Source organism: Heloderma suspectum, chromosome 5, assembly GCF_057233095.1.
Source record: "Heloderma suspectum isolate Gila_16-S chromosome 5, 16-S_ref, whole genome shotgun sequence".
NCBI lineage: Eukaryota > Metazoa > Chordata > Lepidosauria > Squamata > Helodermatidae > Heloderma > Heloderma suspectum.
Window position 1 is genome coordinate 1,751,855 of NC_139462.1, and position 27,893 is coordinate 1,779,747.

General features: G+C 54.3%; 2 protein-coding genes across 5 annotated transcripts in view; one reads left to right on the forward strand and one right to left on the reverse strand.

Moving 5' to 3' along the window:
- DQX1 (DEAQ-box RNA dependent ATPase 1) overlaps positions 1-27,471 on the forward strand; it is a 33,682-nt gene extending 6,211 nt beyond the window's left edge. The window contains exons 1-12 of one of the 4 annotated variants that reach the window (XM_084855149.1): positions 17,358-17,445; positions 18,370-18,706; positions 21,034-21,227; positions 21,931-22,306; positions 22,975-23,223; positions 23,771-23,870; positions 23,959-24,117; positions 24,237-24,428; positions 24,811-24,936; positions 25,036-25,226; positions 25,892-26,082; positions 26,264-27,471. In XM_084855149.1, the coding sequence (XP_084711275.1) occupies positions 18,407-18,706; positions 21,034-21,227; positions 21,931-22,306; positions 22,975-23,223; positions 23,771-23,870; positions 23,959-24,117; positions 24,237-24,428; positions 24,811-24,936; positions 25,036-25,226; positions 25,892-26,082; positions 26,264-26,450 (2,265 nt within the window). In that variant the 5' untranslated portion in view covers positions 17,358-17,445; positions 18,370-18,406 and the 3' untranslated portion in view covers positions 26,451-27,471. The other 3 variants (XM_084855148.1, XM_084855150.1, XM_084855151.1) reach the window with 3 other exon arrangements.
- Positions 64-18,408, reverse strand: LOC146343480 (uncharacterized). Its single transcript, XM_084856397.1, has 4 exons — positions 18,335-18,408; positions 17,141-18,200; positions 5,862-5,915; positions 64-607 (listed from the first exon to the last, which is right to left on the reverse strand). The coding sequence occupies exons 1-4, from the start codon at positions 18,406-18,408 to the stop codon at positions 554-556; spliced, it is 1,242 nt and encodes a 413-aa protein (XP_084712523.1). The 3' UTR covers positions 64-553.
- Positions 27,472-27,893: the final 422 nt, after the last annotated feature.

Consider the following 27,893-nt stretch of genomic DNA (forward strand, 5'->3'; position numbering starts at 1 on the left):
GGCATCCTTTTCAACTTACTCACACTTTTTCAGATCTATTGCATTCATTTTCCTGCAAGTCTACTATAGTGGTTTTTAATAACCTGCCAGCTTCTTGGGGGGATGTGACCTTTCTGACTCTCCCCTTCAATTTCCTTTTGAGAAACTGCCTCACTTTTGGGAAAATCCCTTTTCTGTGAAATTCAAAGTGACTGTGTCGGGCTTTCTAGGCAATTTCCCTCTCCCATACATGTTTGGTTTGATAGTGTTGGGATCACTGTTCCCCAGTGGTTTGGCAACGGTAATATCTCTAACCAGACCCTGGGCACTATTCAGGATGAAACCAAGGGTTGCCTGCGTCCCATCTTCTTGGCTCCACAAGATACAATCATTGATAATATCTTGTATCTCTTTGTCATCATGACCTAAATGCACATTTTCCCAGTCAATGTGAGGGTTCTTGAAGTCACCCATCATTACAACAACTTCTCATTTTGCTGCCTCCTGGTTTCTTTCTCCATCTCATCCCAGAACTTTGAGGTGCTTCCAGACAGAGGGCTCCATCCTAGCGCTGCTACTCTGAGGGCCTTGTGCAGCTGTACTGGCTTTTTTCTCCTGAACAGATTTTCTGCAGTAAGAAAAAAATATGGAAGAGGTAAGAAAACACGGCAGGCTCACAAGTAGAAGATGAAGAGCTCTGGACACCTCCCTCCACCCCCCATAAACTTCTGTGAATAAAGCCGGGTGATGGAGCCATAAAAGCCTCATCCGAAAGCACCCTTGGTCAATGCTGTGTACTGAGGGAAGGGTGGTACCAGTAGGTCAAGAAGCATCTCGGGGCAGGGCTGGCTGGGAAGGAGCGCTTTCTTCCTTGGAGAGCAGCTGCCAGGCAGAATTGTCTGGCAGAGGGCCTGAAGCCATAGGGAAGTCTCTTGTGAAGGGCAGAGGGAGCTCTTGTGGGGATGGGTACCCACACACCTCTGTGGCTTTGTGATGTGCGTGTGTGCATGACAGCAGCTTTGGCACATTCTCTTTGTGCAGGGCGCTCTGTTGTCACCTAAGCCATCCAAGGCTCTCGCAGGTGAGAAGGGAAAAGAGCACTGCCCACCAGAGCCCTCAAGAGTCACCGCTATCACTCCCTTGCACTGCCTCCCTGAGCGGCCCACATCAGCCTGCCTGCCTGGCAGCATTTGAAAGACCAGTGGGGAGAGGGTTGGATTCCTTCAGGGACCACCCAAGTGTTTTTAGGGCACCTTTTTATATCTGCTCATTTAATGGGCAAATATTAATGTTATAAGCTATTACATTCAATACTGTTGTAATGGGTTTTTCACAATCATATGTACACTTGAAGTAAACAGTAGAAATCTTAAGAACTAGCAAGCAATCAGGGTAAAATGTATAGAACACTTATAGACCAATCAGCCTTAACTGTTCTTGCCTGATCATCCACTGGCCAATACTGGGTCTATGGATTCCCTTCCCTGACTTTCCTTTCCCATGGAAAGAGTAAAGCCAAAACATAGAATGCATGTCAGAGTGATGGGAGCAGATGGGCCTTGGGGAGTTTTCAGGCAGACCCGGAGAACAGAAATGGGCAGGAGTTGGGGCATCAAGTCTAAGTTGATGGTGCGCTGCCATCTGCATCCTCTTAAAATCCAGTGATGAGGCTCAGTCATGGGGATCATAGAATCACAGAATAGTAGGGTTGGAAGGGGCCTACAAGGCCATCGAGTCCAACCCCCTGATCAATGCAGGAATCCAAGTCAGAGCATCCCTGACAGATGGCTGTCCAGCCTCGTCATGAACACCTCCACTGTGGGAGAGCCTGCCACCTCCCTAGGTAGTTGGTTCCATTGTTGTATTGCTCTAACAGTCAGGATGTTTTTCCCGATGTTCAGCTGGAATCTGGCTTCCTGTAACTTGAGCCCATGATTCCGTGTCCCGCACTCTGGGATGATCAAGAAGAGATCCTGGCCTTCCTCTCTGGGACAACCTTTCAAGTACTTGAAGAGCGCTATCATATCTCCCCTCAGTCTTCTCTTCTCAAGGCTAAACATGCCCATTTCTTTCAGTCTCTCTTCATAGGGCTTTGTTTCCAGTCCCCTGATCATCTTTGTTGCCCTCCTCTGAACCCTCTCCAGCTTGTCTGCATCCTTCTCAAAGTGTGATGCCCAGAACTGGACACAGTACTCCAGATGAGGCCTAACCAGTGCTGAGTAGAGGGAAACTAGTACTTCCCGGGATTTGGAAGCTATGCTTCTATTAATGCAGCCCAAAAGAGCATTTGCCTTTTTTGCAGCTGCATCACACTGTTGGCTCATATTCAGCTTGTGATTGACAACAATTCCAAGATCCTTCTCGCTTGTAGTGTTGTTGAGACACATATCCCCCATCTTGTAACTGTGCATTTGATTTCTTTTTCCTAGGTGCAGAATTTGGCATTTATCCCTATTAAATGTCATTCTGTTGTTTTTTGCCCAGCGCTCCAGTCTATCCAGATCACTTTGAATTTTGTTTCTGTCTTCCAAAGTATTCGCTATCCCGAAGCCAACATGGATTTGTCAAAAACAAGTCCTGCCAGACAAATCTGATCTCATTTTTTGATCAAGTCACCTCCCTTGTAGACCGTGGGAATGCTGTAGACATCATATACCTCGACTTCACAAAGCTTTCGACAAAGTGCCCCATGATATCCTGATGAGCAAACTTGCTCGAAGTGGGCTAGATGAAACAACGATCCGGTGGATCCACAGTTGGCTACAGAATCGGACTCAAAGAGTGCTTATCAATGGGACCTTCTCAAGCTGGGGAGAGGTAACGAGTGGGGTACCGCAGGGCTCAGTCCTGGGCCCAGTGCTCTTCAACATTTTTATTAATGACTTGGAGGAGGAGGTGCAGGGAATGCTGATCAAATTTGCAGATGACACAAAATTGGGAGGGATAGCTAATACTTTGGAAGACAGAAACAAAATTCAAAGTGATCTGGATAGACTGGAGTGCTGGGCAGAAAACAACAGAATGGCATTTAATAGGGACAAATGCCAAGTTCTGCACCTAGGAAAAAGAAACCAAATGCACAGTTACAAGATGGGGGATACGTGGCTCAACCACACTACGAGGGAGAAGGATCTTGGAATTGTCGTCGATCACAAGCTGAATATGAGCCAAGAATGTGATGTGGCTGCAAAAAAGGCAAATGCTATTTTGGGCTGCATTAATAGAAGCATCGCTTCCAAATCCCGGGAAGTACTAGTTCCCCTCTACTCAGCACTGGTTAGGCCTCATCTGGAGTACTGTGTCCAGTTCTGGGCACCACACTTTAAGAAGGATGCAGACAAGCTGGAGAGGGTTCAAAGGAGGGCAACAAAGATGATCAGGGGACTGGAAACAAAGCCCTATGAAGAGAGACTGAAAGAACTGGGCATGTTTAGCCTTGAGAAGAGAAGACTGAGGGGAGATATGATAGCACTCTTCAAGTACTTGAAAGGTTGTCACAGAGAAGAAGGCCAGGATCTCTTCTTGATCATCCCAGAGTGCAGGACACGGAATAATGGGCTCAAGTTACAGGAAGCCAGATTCCGGCTGAACATCAGGAAAAACTTCCTGAGTGTCAGAGCAATACGGCAATGGAACCAATTACCTAGGGAGGTGGTGGGCTCTCCCACACTGGAGGCCTTTAAGACGAGGCTGGACAGCCATTTGTCAGGGATGCTCTGACTTGGATTCCTGCATTGAGCAGGGGGTTGGACTCGATGGCCTTGTAGGCCCCTTCCAACCCTACTATTCTATGATTCTATGATCCCGCCCAATTTTGTGTCATCTGCAAATCTGATCAGCATTCCCTGCACCTCCTCCTCCAAGTCATTAATACAAATGTTGAAGAGCACTGGGCCCAGGACTGAGCCCTGCGGTACCCCACTCGTTACCTCTCCCCAGTTTGAGGAGGTCCCATTGAGAAGCACTCTTTGAGTTCGATTCTGTAGCCAACTGTGGATCCACCGGATGCTCGCTCTGGGGATGCACCTCCTTTTGTTCTTCAAGGAAATCAAACTTCACCAATCAAAATCCATACAGTAACTAAGGATGGGGGATCGCACTTCCAGCCAGTCCCAGACCATCTTTCTTGGGGTCCCCGGTCTCATTTAAGCATTCAGGTTTCAAATAAACTGATTTCCTGTGAAATCCCACAGGCAAAGTGATTTCTCAAAGCACCAGTCAGGAGCAGGCAATACATACTCCCCTTCGCAGGAGCCATTCAGCTCTTGGTCCTTAACACAAAGGCAGGGCCCTGAATGGGAGAGCCAGAGGAGTGACTGCTCCAGGCAGAGGGGGGCATTTACACTTGGCAAAGGCAGAATCAAAGAGACCCCTCATAGAATCATAGAATAGTAGGGCTGGAAGGGGCCTATAAGACCATCACATGGACTTGTCAAGAACAAATCCTGCCAGACTAATCTGATCTCATTTTTTGATCAGGTCACCTCCCTTGTGGACTGTGGGAATGCTGTGGACAGAATATACCTCGACTTCAGCAAAGCTTTCAGCAAAATGCCCCATGATCTCCTGATGAGCAAACTTGAATGCCTCCAGTGTGGGAGAGCCCACCACCTCCCTAGGCAATGGGTTTCATTGTCGTATTGCTCTAAAAATCAGGACATTGTTCCTGATGTTCAGCCAGAATCTGGCTTCCTGTAACTTGAGCCCATTATTCCATTTACCTAGGGAGGTGGTGGGCTCTCCCACACTGGAGGCGTTCAAGACGAGGCTGGACAGCCATCTGTCAGGGATGCTCTGACTTGGATTCCTGCATTGAGCAGGGGGTTGGACTTGATGGTCTTATAGGCCCCTTCCAACCCTACTATTCTATGATTCTCTGAAACTCCTGTTTGCTCTCCCTGTTCGCGCTCTCTGATCGCTTGCACTCTGGGAGCTTGCTTGCTTGTATAGCCCCTAGACCAGCTGGAGCAGCTTCCTCTGCTCTGCTCTGCTCAGCTAGGAGGTGGGAAACAGCCCTGGGAGCAAACACAGACATGAGGGATCTCTTCGGGTTGAACTCTGGGCACTTGGGAGCCCTGATACCCCTTAAAGCTGAGAGAGCCAGAGACCACAGCAAGGCCCTTGAAAGCAATTCTTTGCTTGATTAAAGAAGAATTTGGAATGAGTTAAAATCATACATCAGGGGAATTAGAACCATTCATACATCTGGGGAATTAGAACCAGACATTAACACTAAGGTAACAAGCATTTGAAATCAATAGTGAAGCTAGGTGCACTGGGTTGCACAGAAAATCATGTATGTGTTCAAAACAAGAACAATTTCAATTTCTAGCAAGGCATGTGTGTGTTTAAAAGAGGGGTGATGGAAGTGCAGTACCTCAAGGAGCACAGTTTTAACTCCTAGTGAGGGGTGTGTGTGTGTGTGTAGTTGCTCATGGAGAAGGGGGAAGAGAAAGAACTTTCAGCCTGGGGTAATTTGAATGGGGGAGAAACAGACTGTTCTGGGGAATTGTGAGTTTTGGAGGAGAGGGCTAGAGGAAATGCAGGGGTGTTGGAAGAAAGTGGTTGGAGAGGCATAAAGAGCAAAAGCCAAAGGCTTTTGGAGTTTGGAATGGGGTTGAATATTAGGAATAGTAATAATTATTATGATTATGATTAATAATAATAATTACATTTCTATACCACCCAATAGCCGGAGCTCTCTGGGTGGTTTACAAAGATTAAAAACATTAAAAATACAATATACAGAGATTAAAAACCATTTACATAAAAAAACACATGAACAGACAATATATGCAAAAGAAACATAAAAAGGGAGGAAAAGTTAATAATTAAAGTATGGACCACCTAGAAGGAAAATTGAAGATAATGCAAGGATTTACCTCTCTGTATCTGCTGACTTGTGAAGTGATGGGAAGGTCTGTTGAGCTCCTTCTCTGGAAAAGAAGTGGGGACAGAGAGGAGGAAAAGGCGGGGGATTGCTCTTCTGAGAAGGAAGTGTGAGGGGTCCCTCCTGGATGGAAGGAATCCTCTTTCCCTCTCCTATGTAATCCATAGATTTTGGTTGCTCTTTTTATCCCTCCTCTCAGGATTTGTTGTTGTAGTTGTTCAGTCGTTCAGTCGTGTCCGACTCTTCGTGACCCCATGGACCATAGCACGCCAGGCCTTCCTGTCCTGCGCTCTCTCCCGGAGCGTGCTCAAGTTCATATTCATTGCATCGGTGATGCTATCTAGCCATCTCATCCTCTGCCGTCCCCTTCTCCTTTTGCCTTCAGTCTTTCCCAGCATCAGGTCTCAGGATTTAGTAATCAAAATAAAACAAGTTCTTCTTCTGACATTGTTCATTGGATGTTAGAAAAATGCATTTTCAAGATGTGATGAAAAGGAGAGCAGATGGGTAGACAGTATTTTTGCATGTCCCTGGCTCTCACAGGTCCAAGTGAGCAAGATAGCCGGGGGGAATTTGGTGCTTGTCTTAAACAAAGGTGACAAAAAGTCATGCTAGCATGCCTGCTTACACAATATTGTGTTTTCAAGGGCTCACAGCTTAAAATGTGTTGAATTCTTAATTTTTCTTCCATTTGGCTTAAACAAAGTTAGAAAAAAATATTTAATGATTGGGGCTTCTGTCATTGTCATCAGGGCAAGATTAGAAATTTGCAAGTGTTAACACCAAGGAATTAAGGCAATCAAAGCACAGTGGCTGCCCAGAATGTTATTTGCAAGAAGTCTACAGCTTCACTTGGGACATTCAAGGCCTCAGTATCCTATGGAACCTGCTTTTCTGCTCTTCTCCAAAAAATCCCTAGTCCTCTTCCAGTTACAGGCCTCTTCTACCCTAAACAGCAGAATTTGGGAATACTTTGTAACAGCCTCTGTCTTGTCAGGATTCAGTCTCAGCTTATTGGCCCTCATCCAGCCCACCATCCAGACCCTGGTCCAGAGCCTGCATGACCTCTCCAGACTCATATGATACAAATAAAGTTGGGCATCACCAGCGTACTGATGACACTTTACTCCATATCTCCCAATAACTGCCCCGAGGGGGTTCATATAGATGTTGAGCAGCACTTGGGACAGAATGGAACCCTGAGGGATCTCACAACTTAATTGCTATGGGCCTGAAGTATGGTCACCCAATGGTACACTCTGGACTCATGTCCTTGCAGCTAGGAGCAGAACCACTGTAACATCGTGCCACCAACTCCCAGAGCCGGTGCAGAAGGATATAATGGTCAACGGTATCAGAAGCCACTGAGAGATTGTTTCCCGCCTCCCAGCTGAGCAGAGCAGAGCAGAGCAAGCTGCTCCAGCTGGTCCAGGGACTACAGAAGCAGGCAAGCTCCCAGAGAGCGAGCGAACAGAGCGAGCGAACAGGGGGAGCAAACAGGAGTTGGCCAGGGGAGTTGCAGTGGTTGAAGAGACAAAGGAGACAAAGGAGACAGAGGCTAAGAGGTAAGTGGGTTGCAGGAAGCCCAGGGCGCTGCCCTTTATCCTTCTGACTGGCTGTGAGCTCACCAGGAGCTTCTGAGAGCTCCAACTGAATTGGAGGGGTGTGGCCTGAGTACTCCCAGCAGCTGACTGGGCGGGAAGCTTCAGTCTGTTTCCCGCCTCCCAGCTGAGCAGAGCAGAGCAGAGCAAGCTGCTCCAGCTGGTCCAGGGACTACAGAAGCAGGCAAGCTCCCAGAGAGCGAGCGAACAGAGCGAGCGAACAGGGGGAGCAAACAGGAGTTGGCCAGGGGAGTTGCAGTGGTTGAAGAGACAAAGGAGACAAAGGAGACAGAGGCTAAGAGGTAAGTGGGTTGCAGGAAGCCCAGGGCGCTGCCCTTTATCCTTCTGACTGGCTGTGAGCTCACCAGGAGCTTCTGAGAGCTCCAACTGAATTGGAGGGGTGTGGCCTGAGTACTCCCAGCAGCTGACTGGGCGGGAAGCTTCAGTCTGTTTCCCGCCTCCCAGCTGAGCAGAGCAGAGCAGAGCAAGCTGCTCCAGCTGGTCCAGGGACTACAGAAGCAGGCAAGCTCCCAGAGAGCGAGCGAACAGAGCGAGCGAACAGGGGGAGCAAACAGGAGTTGGCCAGGGGAGTTGCAGTGGTTGAAGAGACAAAGGAGACAAAGGAGACAGAGGCTAAGAGGTAAGTGGGTTGCAGGAAGCCCAGGGCGCTGCCCTTTATCCTTCTGACTGGCTGTGAGCTCACCAGGAGCTTCTGAGAGCTCCAACTGAATTGGAGGGGTGTGGCCTGAGTACTCCCAGCAGCTGACTGGGCGGGAAGCTTCAGTCTGTTTCCCGCCTCCCAGCTGAGCAGAGCAGAGCAGAGCAAGCTGCTCCAGCTGGTCCAGGGACTACAGAAGCAGGCAAGCTCCCAGAGAGCGAGCGAACAGAGCGAACGAACAGGGGGAGCAAACAGGAGTTGGCCAGGGGAGTTCGGCAGGGGAGGTCAAGGGGGAGGCCCCTAACATTTTTTTTAATTTTTTAATTTTTTTTTACTAACTTTTTTTCATTTATTTGTCTTGTAACACACACTTCCACACCAGTGGGACTCTGCTTTTAACCTCTACTGAGTAGAGGAGCAGGCACAGGCTAGTCTAGAACAATCACAAAGCTAGACACAAAAAGGGAAAAGAGGCTATGGAAGGACAAGACTCTCCAGTGGTGGTGACCTGCAAGGTGTGTGCAATGTTTGTTTTCTTGCCTGAGAACAACATGGCCTACACCTGCAACAAGTGCAAGTTGATCACGCTGCTGGAGGAAAAAGTAAGTGGACTGGAGCGGCGACTGTCAACCCTCCGGGGAATAAGAGAACACGAAGAGTTCTTGGACAGAATGGGGGAACTACAGCAGCAAAGGGCAGACCAGAAGCTTGAAGAGCAACAGCAAGATGAGGCAGTGGGAAATGCTGAGGTGAAGAAAAATGGAGTAGAGGATACTCCTTGGAAAACGGTGACAGTTAGGAGAAGAAGAACTAGACGCCACTCTGCACCAGTGGAAGCGGTGGAGCTGTGGAACCGATTCCAGGTACTTGCAGATGAGACTGGAGGACAGCCTGCAGACGAAGAATCACAGGGGAACCTGCGTGAGAGTGAGCAAGAGGCTAAAGGTCAGTCAAACAGAGGCGATGAAACCCAGGCCTACAAGAAGAAGAAGAGAAGAGTGGTAGTAGTGGGAGACTCCTTGCTGCGTGGGATCGAGACCCAAGTATGTCGCGAAGACCCGTGGACTCGCCAGGTATGTTGTCTCCCGGGAGGACAGATTAGAGACGTGACTGAAAGGTTGCCTGCACTCATAAAGCCCACTGACAGGTATCCCTTTCTTCTCATCCATGTGGGAACAAATGATACCGCCAAGCGGAGCTACGAAGAGATCACGTCAGACTTTGAAGCTTTGGGAAGGAAACTCAAGAACTTTGGGGCCCAGATAGTTTTCTCATCCATCCTTCCAGTAGTTAGAAGAGGGATAGAAAGGGAACGAAAAATACTCCGGGTGAATGACTGGCTACGAAGGTGGTGCCGACGAGAGAGATTTGGATTCTGGGACCACGGGCTATACTTCCTGGAAGATGGGCTGTTGGCTAGGGATGGGTTGCACCTCACAAAGGCTGGGAAGAATGTGTTTGGCCACAGCATGAAGAACTTCATCAGGAGGGCTTTAAACTGAATCCTACGGGGAAGGGAGATGTAATGTTGGGGGTAACAATGGACGTAAGCGCATGCACTGCAATGGAGAGAACAGCGCTGATAGCGCCCAATAATAGTCTTCAGACACATGTAGGAAGAAAGCCAGACTATGAAGCACATGGTCTTCGATGTCTATATACTAATGCCCAGAGTATGGGAAACAAACAGAACGAACTTGAACTCTTAATACAGGAGGGAAATTATGACTTGATAGGTATAACTGAGACTTGGTGGGATGACTCTCATGACTGGAATACAGCAGTTGAAGGATATAACTTGTTCAAAAAGAACAGGAGGAACAGAAAGGGAGGCGGGGTTGCACTGTATGTGAAAAATACATATCTCTGCACAGAAATACAGGAGGAGGAGCTTGGTAGCCCCATCGAGAGCATCTGGGTTGAAATAAATGGAGCAAAGAATAAAAGGAACATGGTGGTCGGAGTCTACTACCGGCCACCCAATCAAGGAGAAGACAAGGATGAAACTTTTGAAAAGCAAATAGCCAATGTTTTAAGGAAGCATGATGTAGTAGTAATGGGGGACTTCAATTTCCCCGATATTTGTTGGGAGACAAATTCTGCAAAACATGGCCCCTCCAGGAAATTCCTGACTTGTGTGGCGGATAACTTCCTCCTACAGAAAGTAGAGGAAGGAACTAGAGGATCGGCTATCCTTGACTTGATCCTAACCAACAGAGATGACTTAGTGGATAAAGTAGCAGTTACAGGAACTCTGGGGGAAAGCGACCATGTTGTACTTGAGTTCTTGGTTCTAAGGGAAGCAAAAGCCGAGTGTACTCAAACGCGTACCCTGGATTTTAGGAAAGCTGATTTTAATAAACTCAGAACAATGATCAGTAAGGTCCCATGGCAAGCAATGCTAGCGAGAAAAGGAGTCCAAGATGGGTGGGAACTTTTAAAAAAGGAAATTCTCAAGGCACAATCACAAACAATTCCAACAAGAAGAAAAGGTGGAAGACAACAGAAGAAGCCAATGTGGCTTCACAAAAAGCTTAGGGATGACCTGAAAACAAAGAAGGACACATATAGGAAGTGGAAAGAAGGCCAAGTAACAAAGGAAGAGTACAGGCAGGTAGCACAGAATTGCAGGGATGGCGTCAGGAAGGCTAAAGCGGAGAACGAGGTGAGGTTAGCGAGGGATGCTAAAAACAACAAAAAGGCTTTCTTCAGCTACGTGCATAGTAAAAGGCAGAGGAAAGAAATGGTTGTTCAGCTATTAAATAAGGATGGCAAAATGATAACAGAGGACAAAGAAAAGGCAGAGGTGCTCAATTCCTACTTTGGCTCAGTCTTCTCCCAAAAGAGGGTCTATGACCCCCCTGGCAAAGGCGAAGTACAGGCTGAAGGGGCAGGATTGCAGCTTGAGATCAACAGGCATATGGTCAAGGAACACCTCATTACTTTGAATGAGTTCAAATCTCCAGGGCCAGATGAACTGCATCCTAGAGTCATAAAGGAACTGGCAGAAGAGCTCTCAGAACCGCTGTCTATTCTCTTTGAGAAATCATGGAGGACCGGGGAAGTGCCAGATGACTGGAGGAGGGGTAACGTTGTCCCTATCTTCAAAAAGGGTAAAAAGGAGGAACCTGGGAACTACAGACCAGTCAGTCTGACATCAATCCCTGGGAAAATTCTGGAGCAGATCATAAAGCAATCCATCTGGAAGCACCTTGACAACAATGCAGTGATTACTCGAAGCCAACATGGATTTGTCAAAAACAAGTCCTGCCAGACAAATCTGATCTCATTTTTTGATCAAGTCACCTCCCTTGTAGACCGTGGGAATGCTGTAGACATCATATACCTCGACTTCAGCAAAGCTTTCGACAAAGTGCCCCATGATATCCTGATGAGCAAACTAGCTCGAAGTGGGCTAGATGAAACAACGATCATGTGGATCCACAGTTGGCTACAGAATCGGACCCAAAGAGTGCTTATCAATGGGACCTTCTCAAGCTGGGGAGAGGTAACGAGTGGGGTACCGCAGGGCTCAGTCCTGGGCCCAGTGCTCTTCAATATTTTTATTAATGACTTGGAGGAGGAGGTGCAGGGAATGTTGATCAAATTTGCAGATGACACAAAATTGGGAGGGATAGCTAATACTTTGGAAGACAGAAACAAAATTCAAAGTGATCTGGATAGACTGGAGTGCTGGGCAGAAAACAACAGAATGGCATTTAATAGGGACAAATGCCAAGTTCTGCACCTAGGAAAAAGAAACCAAATGCACAGTTACAAGATGGGGGATACGTGGCTCAACCACACTACGAGCGAGAAGGATCTTGGAATTGTCGTCGATCACAAGCTGAATATGAGCCAACAATGTGATGTGGCTGCAAAAAAGGCAAATGCTATTTTGGGCTGCATTCATAGAAGCATCGCTTCCAAATCCCGGGAAGTACTAGTTCCCCTCTACTCAGCACTGGTTAGGCCTCATCTGGAGTACTGTGTCCAGTTCTGGGCACCACACTTTAAGAAGGATGCAGACAAGCTGGAGAGGGTTCAAAGGAGGGCAACAAAGATGATCAGGGGACTGGAAACAAAGCCCTATGAAGAGAGACTGAAAGAACTGGGCATGTTTAGCCTTGAGAAGAGAAGACTGAGGGGAGATATGATAGCACTCTTCAAGTACTTGAAAGGTTGTCACAGAGAAGAAGGCCAGGATCTCTTCTTGATCATCCCAGAGTGCAGGACACGGAATAATGGGCTCAAGTTACAGGAAGCCAGATTCCGACTGAACATCAGGAAAAACTTCCTGAGTGTCAGAGCAATACGGCAATGGAACCAATTACCTGGGGAGGTGGTGGGCTCTCCCACACTGGAGGCCTTCAAGACGAGGCTGGACAGCCATTTGTCAGGGATGCTCTGACTTGGATTCCTGCATTGAGCAGGGGGTTGGACTCGATGGCCTTGTAGGCCCCTTCCAACCCTACTATTCTATGATTCTATGAGAGATCAAGGAAAATCAACAGGGTCACACTCCCCACTTCTCTCTCCTGATAAACTCTGTCAGGGTGACCAAGGCAGATTCAGTCCCCAAACCAGGCCTGAACCCAGAGTGCAAAGATAATCCATTTCTCCTGAAGTTGCATGGCCACCGCCCTCTCGAGCGCCTTCCCTAAGAAGGGGATATCAGTGACTGGGCGGTCGTTATTCAGAACCTCTTGGTTCAGTGTGTGTTTCTTGACAAGCTTCTTTCAAGATGTCAGATACCTGTTCCTCCCGGAGTGATGTGTGAACCACACACTGAACCCACCCAGCCAGTCCCCTCTGGCTGGTTCAAATTAGCTATGAAGGACACGGGGCAAGAATGGAAGTAGTTGGGCACACAGCCTTAAGCATCTTGTTCACACCTCAAAAGCTAAAACCGATCCCACAGAACTGCACCAGACGGCGCACTGGACACCTCCTTAGGACTTGCATCAACCGTGGGGTCCAAGTCAGCAAGCAGACGAGTGATTTTATCCCCAAAGTGCCTTGCAAATTTATCACAGCAGTTGTCGCAGCAGCCCCACCAGGCACGTTTTGCCAAAGCCTGCAAAGTCACCAAGACTGACCAGGAATGGGAATCCGGATCTTTTTAAGTGTTGGTCAGCCCCGTAGGCTGGATGTTGGTCTCTGGTGACTGCTTCTTTCTAACTGGGTAGTGACCAGGAGTTTTGTTGCTGAGGAAAGACTCGCCCACTTGCAGAGGTCCCTGGTAGCAGGGAGTGTGCTGCTGTTTCTGCACTCGGGTGTTCACTGCGTGTCGCTACTGCCGGCTGCGCTTAGGAGAACAAATCGACTGTGTGGGTGCGGGCGAGAAGAGAGTGCAGCAGCAGCCCTCATGGTGGAATCTACAGGATTTGGCTATCCATAAGCAGATGAAATCCACGGCGGGCGCTGCCATGCTTCTGAATTTCCTCACAGATCACCTTTTATGCCCATTTTACAAGAGGGGGAGAAGTGAGTTTCCCCAGGACTAAGCAGTCATCCCCCCACTCCTTCAGTTATTTTAAACATTTACTCTGCTGGCTTTTATCAATGATTTCAAGGAACTTTACAACAATTAAAACAACAAGGGACAGAGTTAAAGCTGGAATGGAATGGAACAGGCTGGAACAGCCCCTTTATATTAAAAAAGCATGCCAAAAATAGTGACGTGTGTTAGAAACACTTGAAAACAATATTTGAGGACTAAAACCCTTGCAGTATTGCATTATTATTAAACCCATAATGCCCAGAACACATCCAGAATATAATGGAATAGCCTGGAACAGGCAATTCCAAATGAGCCAAATCAACCAAATGCACCAGTCACACGTAACTCCATGGCAGGGATGCAATAAGCCACAAAACATCTACAGAAACCATGTTCCGATACCTGTTCCAGGCAATAGACTGCACTGAAGAAAAATGGCCCAGAAAAGCAACTTCTGAGTGAGCCAAATCAACCAAACTCACCAGTCACACTGGACTAGATGGGACAGACGTAATGAACTCCAAAAAATCCACAGAAACCAGGTTTCAATAGCCATTCCGGCCGTAGTCTGATTTGTGCAAAACAGGCTAGAACAGCAACTGCCAAGTGAGCCAAATCAACCAAACTCACCAGCCACACAATGCTAGATGGGATTGATATAATAAGCTCTGAAACCTTCACAGAAACCACAGTTCAGTAGCTGTTCTGGGCCATAGTCCATATTGCGCAGAACAGACCAGAACAGCAACTTCCGAGTGAGCCAAATCAACCAACTCGCAAGTCACACAGTACTTGATGGGACTGATAGAATAAGCTCAAAACCTACACAGAAACCACGTGTGAGTAGCCATTCCAGACTGTGGTCCACAGTGTGCAGAACAGTTCAGACTGGCAACTTCCAAGTGAGCAAAATGAGCCACAAACTGTTGTGGAGAAATAGTTTGGAATGGCGACTTCTGAGTGAGTGAAATTAACCAAATACACCACTGTTCATTTTACTAGATGGAACTGATGCAGTTAATCATGCAGCTTCTACAGAATCTAGGGGGAAGATCTGCAAAGGCCACTTCCAACAGCAGCCCACTGGTGTGGTGTGGTTCAATGCTTAAAATATCAGACTAGGATGGGGGAGCCTCACTTGCTCCTGAAGCTTACCATGACCTTTGGCCACACCTCTCAGCCTAACTGACCTACAGGGTTGTTGCAAGGACAAAATTGGGGGAGACCATTATATTTCACCATGAGCTTCTTGAAGGTAGGTGTAATATAAAGGTAGCAATTAAATAAATATTATGTTGCCAGAGGTATGAGGTAAAGACTGGGTTCTGACATCATGATAACCCACGATGGATTAAAGAAGCCATGATGACTTACTTAACCCATTGTGGGTTATCATGCTGTCTTGTTAGGAATTCTGTAACCCATGATGGCTTATTTGGCCAAAATAACACAGTCTGCTAAACCCCAGTCTGCATTAGGGGTTATTTAATCCATCGTGGGTTATTGTGTCGTCTGGTGGATTATTTTGGTCACCCACAGAGTTCTGCAGCAAGAGCATTTGAGATTGCTGCCTCTCTGCTCCTCACAAGCGTCCCCTATTTGTTGCACCTAGGATTTTTCCTCCTCTGGGGTAATTGTGCAGGGTTTTGATGGTGCATCAGGTGCCTCCTGGCTAGGAGAGGCTTCATGTGAAGTTTGGTCCCGATCCTGCAAACTTCCAAGGGTTTATTTGTGCCACCTGCTTTTTGGTGCACATCGGGATTTCCCTCCTTGTAGCCCCTGCTGGGATGTAACAAATGGATATTGAGTTTTTGGGGTTTTCTCTTACAAGCAAATGAACAAGACACTTAATATTATAATCCTACATGGAAAAAGAAGCAACCTAGTGAAGTCTGAAGTTATGCAGTCATAATCAAATTAGATTTATCTACTGTTAAACCAACCAACATTATAGTTGTCTAATTTAGCACTGAAAACAATTGTAGCATGTCACTCTAATCTTTCCTTGTGTAAGTTGGATAGTGGAAAGTTAAATTGTTTGGGAATGTGAACTGTGGCATGAAAGGGGTATTGAAATGTGGTTTATTTATTTATTTATTTTATATTGCATTTATATCCCGCCTTTTTTCCTCTTGCAAGGAACCCAAGGCAGCATACACAATCCTCCTCCTCTCCATTTTATCCTCACAACAACCCTGTGAGGTAGGCTGGGCTGAGAGTGTGTGACTGGCCCAAAGTCACCCAGTGAGCTTCCATGGCCGAGTGGGGACTAGAACCCGGATCTCCCAGCTCCCAGTCCAGCACTTTTGCCACTACACCACACGTTTCCATGGACGTTATGGAGTGTATTACAACAGCCCCACACAGCAATGCGTGGCTAATGAGTTTGGCTGGTTTGGCCACTCAGAAAATGCTGTTCTGGCTTCTTTTGCACAATATGGACTATGGCCCAGAACAGACACTGAAATGTGGTTTCCATGGAGATTTTGGAGCTTATTATATACTGCAACAATATCAATCCCATCGAGGCCACTGTGACTGGTGGGTTTGGTTGATTTGGCTCACTTGGTAGTTGCCATTCCAGCCTGTTTGTCAGAATATGGACTACGGCCTGGAACAGCTACTGAAATGTGGCCCAGAATGGCCACTGAAATGTGGTTTCCATGGAAGTTTAGGAACTTATTACATCAGTTCCATCTAGTCTGATTAGACCGACAAATTTGGTTGATTTGGCTCACTTTACAGAGAGGAAGGCCAGGATCTCCTCTTGATCATCCCGGAGTGCAGGACACGGAATAATGGGCTCAAGTTACAGGAAGCCAGATTCCGGCTGAACATCAGGAAAAACCTCCTGACTGTTAGAGCAATACGACAGTGGAACCCATTGCCTAGGGAGGCGGTGGGCTCTCCCACACTGGAGGCCTTCAAGACGAGGCTGGACAGCTACCTGTCAGGGATGCTCTGACCTGGATTCCTGCGTTGAGCAGGCGTTGAGCCCCTTCCAACCCTACTATTCTATGATTTTGTGACTTGGAAGTTGCCATTCTGGGCCATTTTTTTCTGTACGGACTACTGCGTGGACCAGGTATCGGAACCTGGTCTCTGTGCACGTTATGTGGCTGCCATGGAATTGTGTGGGACGGGTGAGTTGAGTTGATTTCGCTCGTTCCATTCTGTTCCGGATGTGTCCTGGCCTGGGCATTACGGGGTTAATGATAATACACTATTGCCAGGGGTTTCGTCCCAAAATATGCTTCTCAGGTGTTTCTAGCACATGCCACTATTTGGGGCGTGCTTTTTTTCTGATGCAAAGCGGCCGTCCCGTCCCGTCCCGTCCCTGCTGCTGTTTATTCGCGCAGTCGCTTCCGACCCTTCGCGACCTCGCGGACCGGCCCGCGCCAGAGCTTCCTGCCGGCCGTCGCCACCCGCAGCTCCCCCAAGGTCGAGCCCGGCGCCGCCAGAATCTCACCCATTCCGCCCTCCCGAACAAGGAAGATAAACAAACCAACCAGCAGATGAAGACGCAGCCAGACGTCGGAGCTCGCAGTACTTCGGGCGGGAAGCGTCTTGAGACGCCCGGGCGTCACACGGGCTGTTGCGTCGCATTTGGGGCCCAATTTCTGTGAGCCGGCCGGGAGCCCGGCGGCGCGCTGGCATGGAAATGCGATGGAGGCGCGGAGGGGCGTCTGGACAGGCCCAGCAGCGTCCGCCGGTGCCTCAGCCCGGGGCGACGGCCCCCGGAACGCGCCCCCGGACGGAGCAGCGCCGAGCCCGCGCGGCCCGCGGCGCCTCCGCGACCCGCCCCCGCCGCCAGGTGCGCGTGACGTCGCGGGCGGCGGGCGCGGCCGGAAATACCTCTGGCACGTGACGCTCCTCGCTCGGCCCCCGGCAAGGTGCCGCGGCGCAGGTAGGGGCGGCGGCGGCGGGCGCCCCTCGAGCCGGGCCGCGCTTCGTCCGGCCGGGCCGGCGGGCGCCCCGGCAGCCTCCTCGGAAGGGGAGCCCTGGCCCGGGCGGCGGCGGCGGCGGCGGCGGGAGGCCGGGCCCCCGCCGCGCCTGGCCCGGCTGACGCGTCCGTCGCAGGGGCGGCCCCGTCCCGGCAGACGCGGGCGGGCGGAGGGCGGCCCTGCCCCTGCCCCGCGTGGCGGCAGGCTCGGCCCGGGCCTGCCGTGGGGAGGGGGGCACCCGAGAAGGCGGCTCCTGCGGGCCGCGGCCCCCCGCCCCCCCGGCCGGGGCCCCGAGCCCGCCCCGTGCTTCCCCCTCGCGCAGGCGCGGTGACGCACGCGCGCGTTCCGCTGGCGCCGCCCCGCACATGGCGCTCGAGGCGGCTCGCAGGGACGAGCGCGGCTGAAAAGCAGCCCCAGGAACTGCGTGGCGTGCCAGTGCGGCAGGGTCCGCAAAGAGCGCAGCCGGCGGCCAGGCTGGCTCTCCGGCGGCCCGGACGAGGGCGCCCGCCGAGGGCAGGGAGCGGCCTCCCTCCGCCCCGGGGCTCCCGGCAGTGCCTCGGAGGCCCGCTGGGCCCCTTTCCCCAGGCGCGCAGGCGCTCCGCTGATGGCACGCGGCTGCGCCGGCCTGGGGAGCAGAGCTGCCGGCACGTCGTCCCCCGGACCGTGCAGGCAGAGGTGGTGGAGCAGCTGCGGCCAGCCTCCCTCGCCTTCCCCAGCAGGCCTCAGCTTCCCCTCGCTGGGCTTGTGGCCACCCCTTGCCCTTTCTGCCTCTCTGACGCCTTCCCTCTTTGCAGGTTTGCTGGGAGGCCCTGACTGTGCTGCCCCTTTTTCATGGCGGCAGCAGAGGGCTTCCCCAGCCCCCTGCACCGCGCAGAGGGGCTGCGCTCCCTCCTGGTCGAGGAGGAGGACTCCTGCCACCCCCACGCTGAAGGCTTGTCTGTGGGCTGTGATGGGGACTTGGAAGTGAACCCTTACGACGGGCTGCCCTTCTCCTCTCGCTACTATGAGTTGCTGCGCCAGCGCCGTGCCCTGCCCATTTGGGGTGCCAAGTACATCTTCATGGAGCACCTGGAGGGGAGCGCCAGCATCGTCCTGGTCTCTGGGGAGCCAGGCACCGGCAAGAGCACTCAGGTCAGTGCTGGGCTTGGCAGTGGGAACTGTCGGGGGAGCGGGAGGCCGCTTTGAGGGGAAGCAGGCTCCCCAGCCGCAGTTCAAGGGTTGTGGGGGGCTGTGCCCTTGTCAGAAGGTGGTGCTCCCTGCTTGCAAGCTAGACCTGCGGCTTGCCTCTCAGCTGTTAAGGCTGGTGTTGGCTGTCCTGGGTCCCTGGCAGAGAGAGGCCTTTTCTAGCCTGGATGCCAGAGCTGAAGATCAGGCCAGGGGTTCGACCTGTGGCTTGGCTGCATGCCAAGCAGGGGTCTGCCACTAGCAGGGCTGTGGGCTGGTCACTGTCTCTGGAAATGCCTGGTTAGTGTAGCTGGGCTCATTGGTCTGTGGGTCGGAGCGTTTGTGGCACAACTCCGGTTTTCCTTGCTTGGGGGCTGGCTTGTTTTTACTCACTTGCAATCAGCTCTGGCCTCACAGGCAGCAAAGCTGAGCTTACTCCTGGCCTCGGGCCAGGGTGCAGTGGCCTGCTCTGAGGCAGCAACCACAGGTGGGAGAGCCACACAAAAGAACTGCTTGGGGAGCCCTTGGCCCTGTGGAGGGAGCCTTTCCGGATGTGACAGTGTAAGCCAGAGGCAGGCAGGTAGACTTTGGCCTGGGTGGGGACCTTTCCACACGGAGCTCTTCTCACAGGAGAAATTGTGGGCAAGGCAGCAAGGGCGCATGACTTGGAGCACCATCCCAGCAGAGGCATGTGTGGCGATCTTGCGTTGGGGGGGGGGGGCATGGGAAGGGCAGAGAACAAAAGTGTTAATGGGACCTTGCCATTTCCCCACCCTCATTCCAGTGACATCCCCTTGCCTAGCAAACTGACCTAAAGCAAACTCAGGGCCCCCACATTAAGACGGTAAAGAGCATGCTGCTTAGAGTGCCCAGCTTTTCCAGAAGGCGATCATAGCGGACGGCTCTTAACAAAGAGAAGGGAAACTCTTTTGACTCCCCTGGGTGCTGGGAAATTCAGGTTCCCCTTTACAGAGCTTTTTTTGGAGGATGAGCTGCTGCTGTTGCTTGGGAGGTGGTATTTCTGTCGGGCTCTGTCAGGGTAGGTGACATGGGGTGCAGCGACAAGTGCAGGAGATGCTGGATCCAGACCAGCCTCAGACCAATCCCACCTTCAGGCGCACAGTTCAGTTCTGCTGAAGCTAAGCAGGCCTGGCCCTGGAAGCTGCCTGGATGGGAGACCAGCTAGGAGGAGCTGCATGGGAGAAGAAGCCTCAGCCGCTGCTCCCGCTGTTTGGAGCAAGAGCCCCAAGGGGACACGACATGGGGAAGCAGGAGCTGTGTGGCAGGGGCCCAGCGAGGCACCCTCCCGCTGCCCTTGGTCTGCTGCAGGTCCCTCCGGCTCTTCCACTGGAGTGGGGGTTTCCGTAACATCCCAACCTTCTTCTAGGGCCTCTGAAGAGGCCTCTTCAGGGTCCAGGTTAGACAGGGGCCTGACACACGTTGAGAACATTTTGTCTGTGTCTGGGATGTGCCTTTGTGGTTGACACGGAGACTCCTGTACCGCATTGCGGTGCCCGATCCCCAGGCCTCTTGCTGGCAGCCTGGCAACCCATCTGCAGAGTCCCAACCTCTCTTCATCCAGGGACCAGGTGGGGGGTGGCATGGGGGCCCACTCTGCTAGGGTTCCCCTCTTGCTTGGACTTGCTACTTTCGTGCTTGGCTGCCTCTGCTTCCCCTCCACCCTGCTGCAGTGTTTTGCAAAAGAAGTGTTTCTTTTCCTTTATTTGATTTGCACCCTGTTTTTCCACCAAGAAACATGCTTTGCAGCCTTTACTTGGCTTGCCTGCCCCATCTCTGTCAGGCATGTTTCTGTTACTTCCATTTTCCAGATGGTGGGACTGAAATTGAGAGTTAGCATTTGCACCAGAGAGCTGGGAGGAGGGGGCACAGCTCGGAGGGAGAGTCTGTGTTTGATATGCAGAACACCCCAGACTCAACTTCTTGCAGGGGTCTTGAGTGGCATGGTGGTAACCCCCACCCCCCGGGAGACCTTGGCAGAGCTGCTGCCATCAGGGCAGGCAGGCCTGGGCTGGGTGGACCCAGGGCTGCCTGAGGACGTCCTGAGTTCAGGGGCTGGAAGAGCTCTCCAACTTGGGCCTTTCCGCCTGGCCCTCTTGTCACATTTGCAGTTCTCTTGGAGAGTCTTTCCAGTGCCTCCCTCCTTGTCCCGAAGTGGAGGGGCCCAAAGAGAGTGGGCAGCTCAGCGTTGCGCAGCAGCAGGGCTGCCTGGCATCCCTGGAGAGGAACAACTTCTGAGTCCTCCCTTACCCTCCCCCTGTCCCCCACCCACCCAGGTGCCTCAGTGGTGTGCGGAGCACGCCCTCTCTCGGCAGTTTGCCCATGGGCAGGTAGTCTGCACTCAACCTCGCAGCTTGGCCGCCCTCAGCCTGGCATTGCGTGTGGCAGATGAGATGGACCTCAACGTGGGCCACGAGGTGGGCTACGGCGTCCCCTATGAGGACTGCTGCACCTCAGAGACTCTGCTCAGGTAAGCGGGGGAGAGGCCCTCCGTCTGCCCTGGGGGAGGGCAAGTTTCCGTGATGAAGGTTTGCCCCTCTTGGGTCTGCTGCAAATTGCGCCCCACGGTGCTGTGTGTTGGGGAACTGCATACACGCACCCCTCCCGTGAGCCAGCACACCGCCTGCCCTCTTTCCTGGGGTCCAGCGCATGGCGAGGGGGAGTCCGGCCACGGGGCAGGCTGCACCTGTGCAGGCTCCCCGCAGGCAACCCAGCTGGTCTCTTGTTCAGCTGTGTAGGAAAGGAATTGGGGAGGGGCCAGGCAGCAGGTCTGGCGAAAGGCCAGCATGAGCCCGGGCAGGTGGAACGTGGCTGCTCCTTTCTGCTTGGGCTGCATCCTGGAATGGCTCCGGACTCCTCGGCAGAGACCGTGAGCCCCTTACTCTTTCTGAGATCTCTGCTGGGGAGGCTGTGCTGGCTGCCCACATTCTCCACCCTCTTGTTTGGGGGAGGTAGCGAGGGGGGGGCTCATGAGCACAGCAGGTGCCTCTAGGTTGGGGAGGGGAGGGCGGTGTGGGCAGCCTGTGCCACGTGGCTCGTGGGCCTCTCCTGGGTGGCCCGAGCATGCTGGGGGCCGGGCAGGGGCCACTGCTCTGGAGGGGAGAGCCCCCGGCTGGGGGAGGGGGGATCCGCCCAGCTGCACACACATCCAGCTGGTAGCTTGTGGGTTGCAGGTTTTGCTCAGACGAGGTCCTGCTGCGGGAGATGATGTCGGACCCGCTGCTGCGGCAGTACGGGGTGGTGGTGCTGGACGAGGCCCAGGAGCGCACCGTGCCCACGGACTTGCTGCTGGGGCTGCTGAAGGACATGCAGCGCCAGCGCCCAGACCTGCGCCTGGTGGTGGTGACAGAGCCGCTGCTGGAGGAGCCCCTGCGCCGCTTCTGCCGGGACGCCCCGGTGGTCCGGGTGCAGGGGCTCAGCCCAGCCCCGCGCCTGGCGTACCGGGAGCCCGGGCCAGGGAAGCACGTCTCGGCGGCCTGGCAGGCTGTGCTAGAGCTCCACCAGCAAAAGGAGCCAGGCGACGTCATGGTCTTCTTGGCCGGCGAGCAGGTGGGCTCAGGCCTGAGGGTTTGGGGCTCAGGGAAAGAAGGGGGCTGCCGACATGCCTTGCGGAGCGGGGATCGCGGTCTGCAGTTGGCACAGAGGAACTCCTGTGCGGGGACCGGGTGGGCGGGATGGGGGACTCCCGTGTGGGCTGAGCTTGGCTTACTTGCCTTTTGAGGAGGCAGTAGGAGGCAGAGTCCTAGAGCAGGGGCTGCCGAGCCTCGGGTGCAGGGCCAAATTCAGCCCTTCGGAAGGCCCCTTCCCCCACCCACGGAGGGTTTGGCAGTTTCCCGGCTTTTGAGCTGGTGCCTCCCCGTTCTGGAAGGCTGCAATGCCTCTCTGAGAGCTTTGTTGCTGGCAGGAAGAGCCTTCACCTACAATACGCTGGTGCTTCCTCCCCGCCCCTTTGCCTTTGCACCCCCCCCCCCGAATTTGGCCCCCAAGAGCTTTTCCGAAATGGACTTTGGCCCTTGGGCTGCAAGAGGTTCTGTGCCCTTGTGTGGTGGGAGTGGTTCGTTTGGGTGTGGGGAGAGGCTGTTACTGGCGGGTGCTGTGTGGCACGAGGGGTCTCGGGTCTGGAGGCCTGCCGGTGCCACCTTTGGCGCATCCTCTGTGGGGCTCTTCCAGGGCGGCTCCTCCTTGCAGCCACTCAAGGTCTCCCCCTTCCCCCCCAGGAGATCAGTGAGTGTTGTGAGGCCCTCCGGGTGGAGGCAGGGGCCTTGGATCCCAGCCTGGGCCCCTTGTTGGTGCTGCCCCTCCACCCGGGTGTCGGGCGAGATGTCCAGAGGGTGTACGAGGCCAGCCTAGAGCAGCCCGGGGGAGGCCGGCCGCGCAGGATCCTCATCACCCACTGGCTGGCAGATGCCGCCTTCTCCGTGGGCAGCGTCAGGCACATCATCGACGCCGGGCTGGAGTTGCGCAGTGTGAGTAGGGGAGGGCTGCAGTGGGAGGGGCCTTGCATGGGGCTGGGGGCTGGTGACTGGGAGAGCAGGGCAGAATGAGGGATGGTGCGCCTCCTGCCAGGATTCCTGGCATGGCCTGGGGCCCCTACGTGGCTGCAGGCGCCCCTGTGTGGCTGCAGGCGCCCCTCCCTGGCCAAGCAGCTGGGTTGGACTCCCCATCAGGCTGTGCAGTGCTACTTCGGGAGCGGGGGGAAGCAAAACTCAACACAGAGCCCCCCACCCCCAGGTGCCTCGGCTTCCCTTGGGGTGCGTGCGTGCATTAAGAGGCTGCCTTCTCATGTAGGGCCAGAGGCGCTGCCCTGCCCAGCAGTGGCCTCACAGAAGCGTCCAAGGTGCCGGCTGCCAGAACGACGCTGCCTCCCTCTGTCCAGCATCTGTCAGCCACGACTAGCCAGAAGAGCCGTCTCTGTGGACTCGGGAAATCCTCCTGAGTGGGCACCTGCCCTTGTGGCAATCCAGGCTGCGTGCAGCAGCTGTTCCTCCTCTCACGCTGCTCTCTCCTGGGCAGGTTTACAACCCGCGGATCCGTGCTGAGTCACAGGGCTTGCGCCCCATCAGCAAGAAGCAAGCAGAGGCGCGGAGGCTCAGGGCAGCAGGGGACCCTCCAGGTGAGTCCTGTGGGGCTGTGGGGAGGCCTCTCCTGCAGTGTGCCCCTGCCTCACGGTGTCTCCTCCCATGCTCTGCTCTGCTCTGCAGGGTCCTGCCTGCGTCTCTATTCCGAGGCCTTCTATGAGGAGGGGCTGCTGGCCCTCCCGCTGGCGCCCATCACTGAGGTGGAGCTCAGCCGGCTGGTCCTGCTGCTCAAGAGGCTGGACATTGCGGACATGGGGCAGTGCGACTTCCTTGACAGGCCAGGTGTGTGGGGTTCGCAGGGCCAAGGAGGGAGACTGGGCAGGAGTGCTGGGCTTGGGGACCGAAGGACTGGCATGGGTCTTGCCCCCTCATTGACCCCCCTTCCCTGCATTCCCTCCCAGCCCCTGAGTCCCTCATGCAGGCCCTGGAAGACCTGGACTACTTGGCTGCCCTGGACGACGATGGGAATCTCTCTGAGGTGGGCATCATCATGTCGGAGTTCCCTCTCGACCCCCAGCTGGCCAAGGCCCTCCTGGCCTCCTGTGAGTTTGACTGTGTCGATGAGATGCTTACGCTGGCCGCGATGCTGACAGGTAGGGGCAGCCGGCTGTGCTCTTTTCCTCCGCCGTTGGGAACGGGGCTGCTCAGTTCCTGCAGCAACGAGGGAGGGACCCTGCCTCCCCACCCAATCCCAGGGGCCCTGGCCCAGGCCAGTCCTGGCCTCTGCTCCCAAGCCGAAAGCAAGGAAAGGACCCTTGGGGCAACAGAGGCTGGGTCTCGGGCCTCCCCTTCCTCTCCCTGGTTCTTGCTCCCCAGGCCTGAGCCACTCCCCCACCCATCGCACCATCCTTTGGGCTTTGAAGGTTTCAGCAGAAGGTGCTGCCGTGTGTGGTGACCCAGTCACCGTTCCATCGGCATCCCTTGGTAGCTGCCTCAGTTGTTCCGCTCTGGGCCTCACTCACCTCCTCCTTACAGCCTGGCCTTGTTTCGTGACTCCTGCGGCACGCTGGGGGGAGGCAGTGGTGGCCCGGCAGCGAAGCCTACTGCATCCCGCAGGGGACCACTTCACCCTCATCAACGTCTTCCACGCCTTCCACCAGCGTGAGTGCTGGGGGGGGGGGGCGCTCTGACGGGGCGGGCTAGTGGGCTCTCTGGCCAGCGGCTTCCTGCCTTTGCATACACTCCCCCTGTTGCCCTCAGAGAGCGACCCGGAGAGCTGGTGCCGGAAGCATGCGGTGAGCGAGGCTGCGCTGCGGCTGGCTGGGGCTGTGCGGGCAGAGCTCCTGGAGGTCATGCAGCGCATTGAGCTGCCCATTTCCCCGCCAGCCTTTGGCACAGACAGCAATGTTCTCCACCTGACGCAGGCCCTCCTCTCAGGCTTCTTCCTCAAGGTAGGGCTGCTGGCCTGTGGGGCCTGGGCGGATCGAGCCAAGCCTGGACGGGGCACACGGCACTGGAGCTCCGTGCCAGGAGTGCAGGGTCGAAAGCTCGCCATGGGCTGGGACCGGGCGCCCCCTGGCTTGCCCGGGGTGGGGCAGGGCAGGGCAGGGTGCTTGCCAGCTCATTGCTGGGCCCTGGACTGAGAGCGGCATAGCGGCACAGCTCTTTGCTTGGCGGGGAGGGCTCGGGGGTGCATGTGCTGTGCTGGGGGCCACGGTCCCCCCGACCCCCCTCCAGCGATGGCCCAGGTCCCTGGCCTGCATCCCTCCCATTTTGTCTCCAGGGAGAGCAGGACGAGGGAGGAGCAGGCTCTAGTGCCCTTTGTCGAGCGCTCCTCAGAGTGTCCGGGGCGACGCCTGGAGCCGAGACCCTGGTGCTGCCAAGCCCTGCCCTGGTGTGCTGCAGGCGTGTGTGTGTGGGAGGCAGGCAGGGCAGCACGTCTGCCAGCCCTGCAACCAGCGGCAGACCAGCTGATGTCAGCTGAACCTCGGCCCGTCCTCCAAAGAGAGCAGGAGCCTTGCGCTGCCTGAGACCTGTGCGGGGCCCTTCTGTGTGCACCGCAGGGGCTCCGCCAGGCGGTCCGGGCCCCACGCTCATCCTCTCCCTCTGCGTACAGGTGGCGCAGGACATCGACGGCTCCGGCAACTACCTGCTGCTGACCCACAAGCATGTGGCCCAGCTGTCCCCCAGCTGCTGCTACCGTCTGCGGTGCCCAGCCCCCCGCCCTCCCCCCTGGTTGCTCTACCATGAGTTCACCATCTCGCAGGATAACTGCCTGAGCATCATCTCTGAGATCCAGCCGAAGATGTGAGTGTCACGGGGGGGGGGGGGGTGGCCTTCATTCTTTTCTCTTTCTCCACCCTGCGCAAGGGCTGGAACCTTCTTTCTCTTCTTTCTTTGGGTTTGGAGCCGGGGTGGCGTGGCGTGGGCACCTGTGGATGTCTTTCTCTGCTCTCCCTCCACGTCCACTAAATCTTCTCTCTTGCAGGCTGGCAGAACTAGCCCCCCAGTACTACCTGAGCAATTTGCCCCCCAGCGAGAGCCGGGACCTGCTGCTGGAGCTGCGGGAGACGCTGGCGGGTGGGGCAGAGCTGGTGCCCCCGCTGCTGGAGGAGGCGTCTCAGGTCTCAAGAGCTGCCGCCAAGGCGGAGGAAGATGTCTGTGTGCTGCAGTGAGCCAGGAGCAAGGCTGGCCGGGATCAGCCCAGGCCCAAGGCACTCCTGGCACCATTGGCAAGAAGCGGGCCAGGCCGTGGCCCTGCCTTGGCGTTGCCTGGGAGCAAGCCCTGGGGCCTGGGCGCTGCAGGGGCCGAAGGAGTGCCTGGCAGGTGTGGGGCTCAGCCCCCAGCCCTTTCTGGGGTGGGGGGCAGCTCCTGCTGGGCCTTGTTGCTGTCTGCTGCCGGAATTGGCCACTTTCTGGGAGCCTGACCAGGCTGGCGGCGGTCAGATAGCAGAGCGGGGGTGACAGTGATGGGGTGGCCACGGCTGGAGCTGGTGTGCCTTGCGTGTGGGCAGGAGGGTGGCTGCAGAGCTGCGCTTGCCCAGGCTGGTGCTGCCACTGCCGCCATTCATGCTCTCAGCACGGGTGGGGCAGGGCGCGTGTGGATCCCGAGCGCTCTGTGCTTGAGCGATTAGGGCTGAGCGGCCTGGGCAGGGGATGCTCAGGGTGTGTGTAGAGCCCTTCCGGGAAGCTTTCTTCTTTGTGGAGAGCAGGCAGCAAGGGCTGGTAGTGCATTGGTGTGTCTTCCTGGGCCGAGGGGCTTAGCTGCTCTCTTGCAGGCCTTGAGTATGCTGCTTTGCCCCCCCCCCCCCCCGGGTTTAGTTGGCAGGAGCTCTTCCACCGTTGCCCTTGAGCTGGACTGGGTGCTGCTCTCGTAGTTGCTGCTGGGGGCCGCTTCGCGGTGGCCATTGTCCACCTGGCCTGGAGCCCCTTTCTGTCAGCTTTGCTGAGCTGTCTTTGCTCCTGCCTTCCTGAGCGCTGAGCAGTGGCCCTTTGTTTTTGACTCTTTTTTAATGGGAGCAGAGGGCGCCTTTTCCCTGCAGGGAGGGTGGCTTCACCTGAAGTCCAGCGTGTTCCTGAGTCATTGCTCTTGGAGGCTGATCGTGATCAGAACACAGTGTCTCGCCTCCGGCCGCCTCCCCTCCTGTTCCAGAATATGTTCCACAAAGCAAATTAATTAAAACCCTTTCAACACGGAAATGTGTCTAATGCAGGCTTGAATTCTGGTCACCTGATCTGGAAATGGATGTTGCAGAAGTGGAAAAGCTGGAGGAAAAGGAGACTAAGATGGCAGCAGGCTTGGTGGGCATCTTCCCTAGAAGGGAAGGTCAAAAGCAGGGTCCAGGGGCGCAGAGCAGTTAGAGTCCAGAAGAAAGGCAACTGCATGAATGGGTAGGTGGGGGTGGGCAGCACGACAGGTTGACACAATCAGGCGTGGCGTGCAGAGAGGGCATAGACCTTTCCTCCCCCCACCACCCCCGTACTCCTCGCCCTCTTTTGGTGGACTTGATAGGGAGCAAAGACCAAGGGCTTTGCGCTGATGGCCCAGAAGGATTAGGTGGCTTTAAAAGGACCACTCCGTGGAGGTGTCTGCTGATGGAACCTCCATGTTCAGGGAG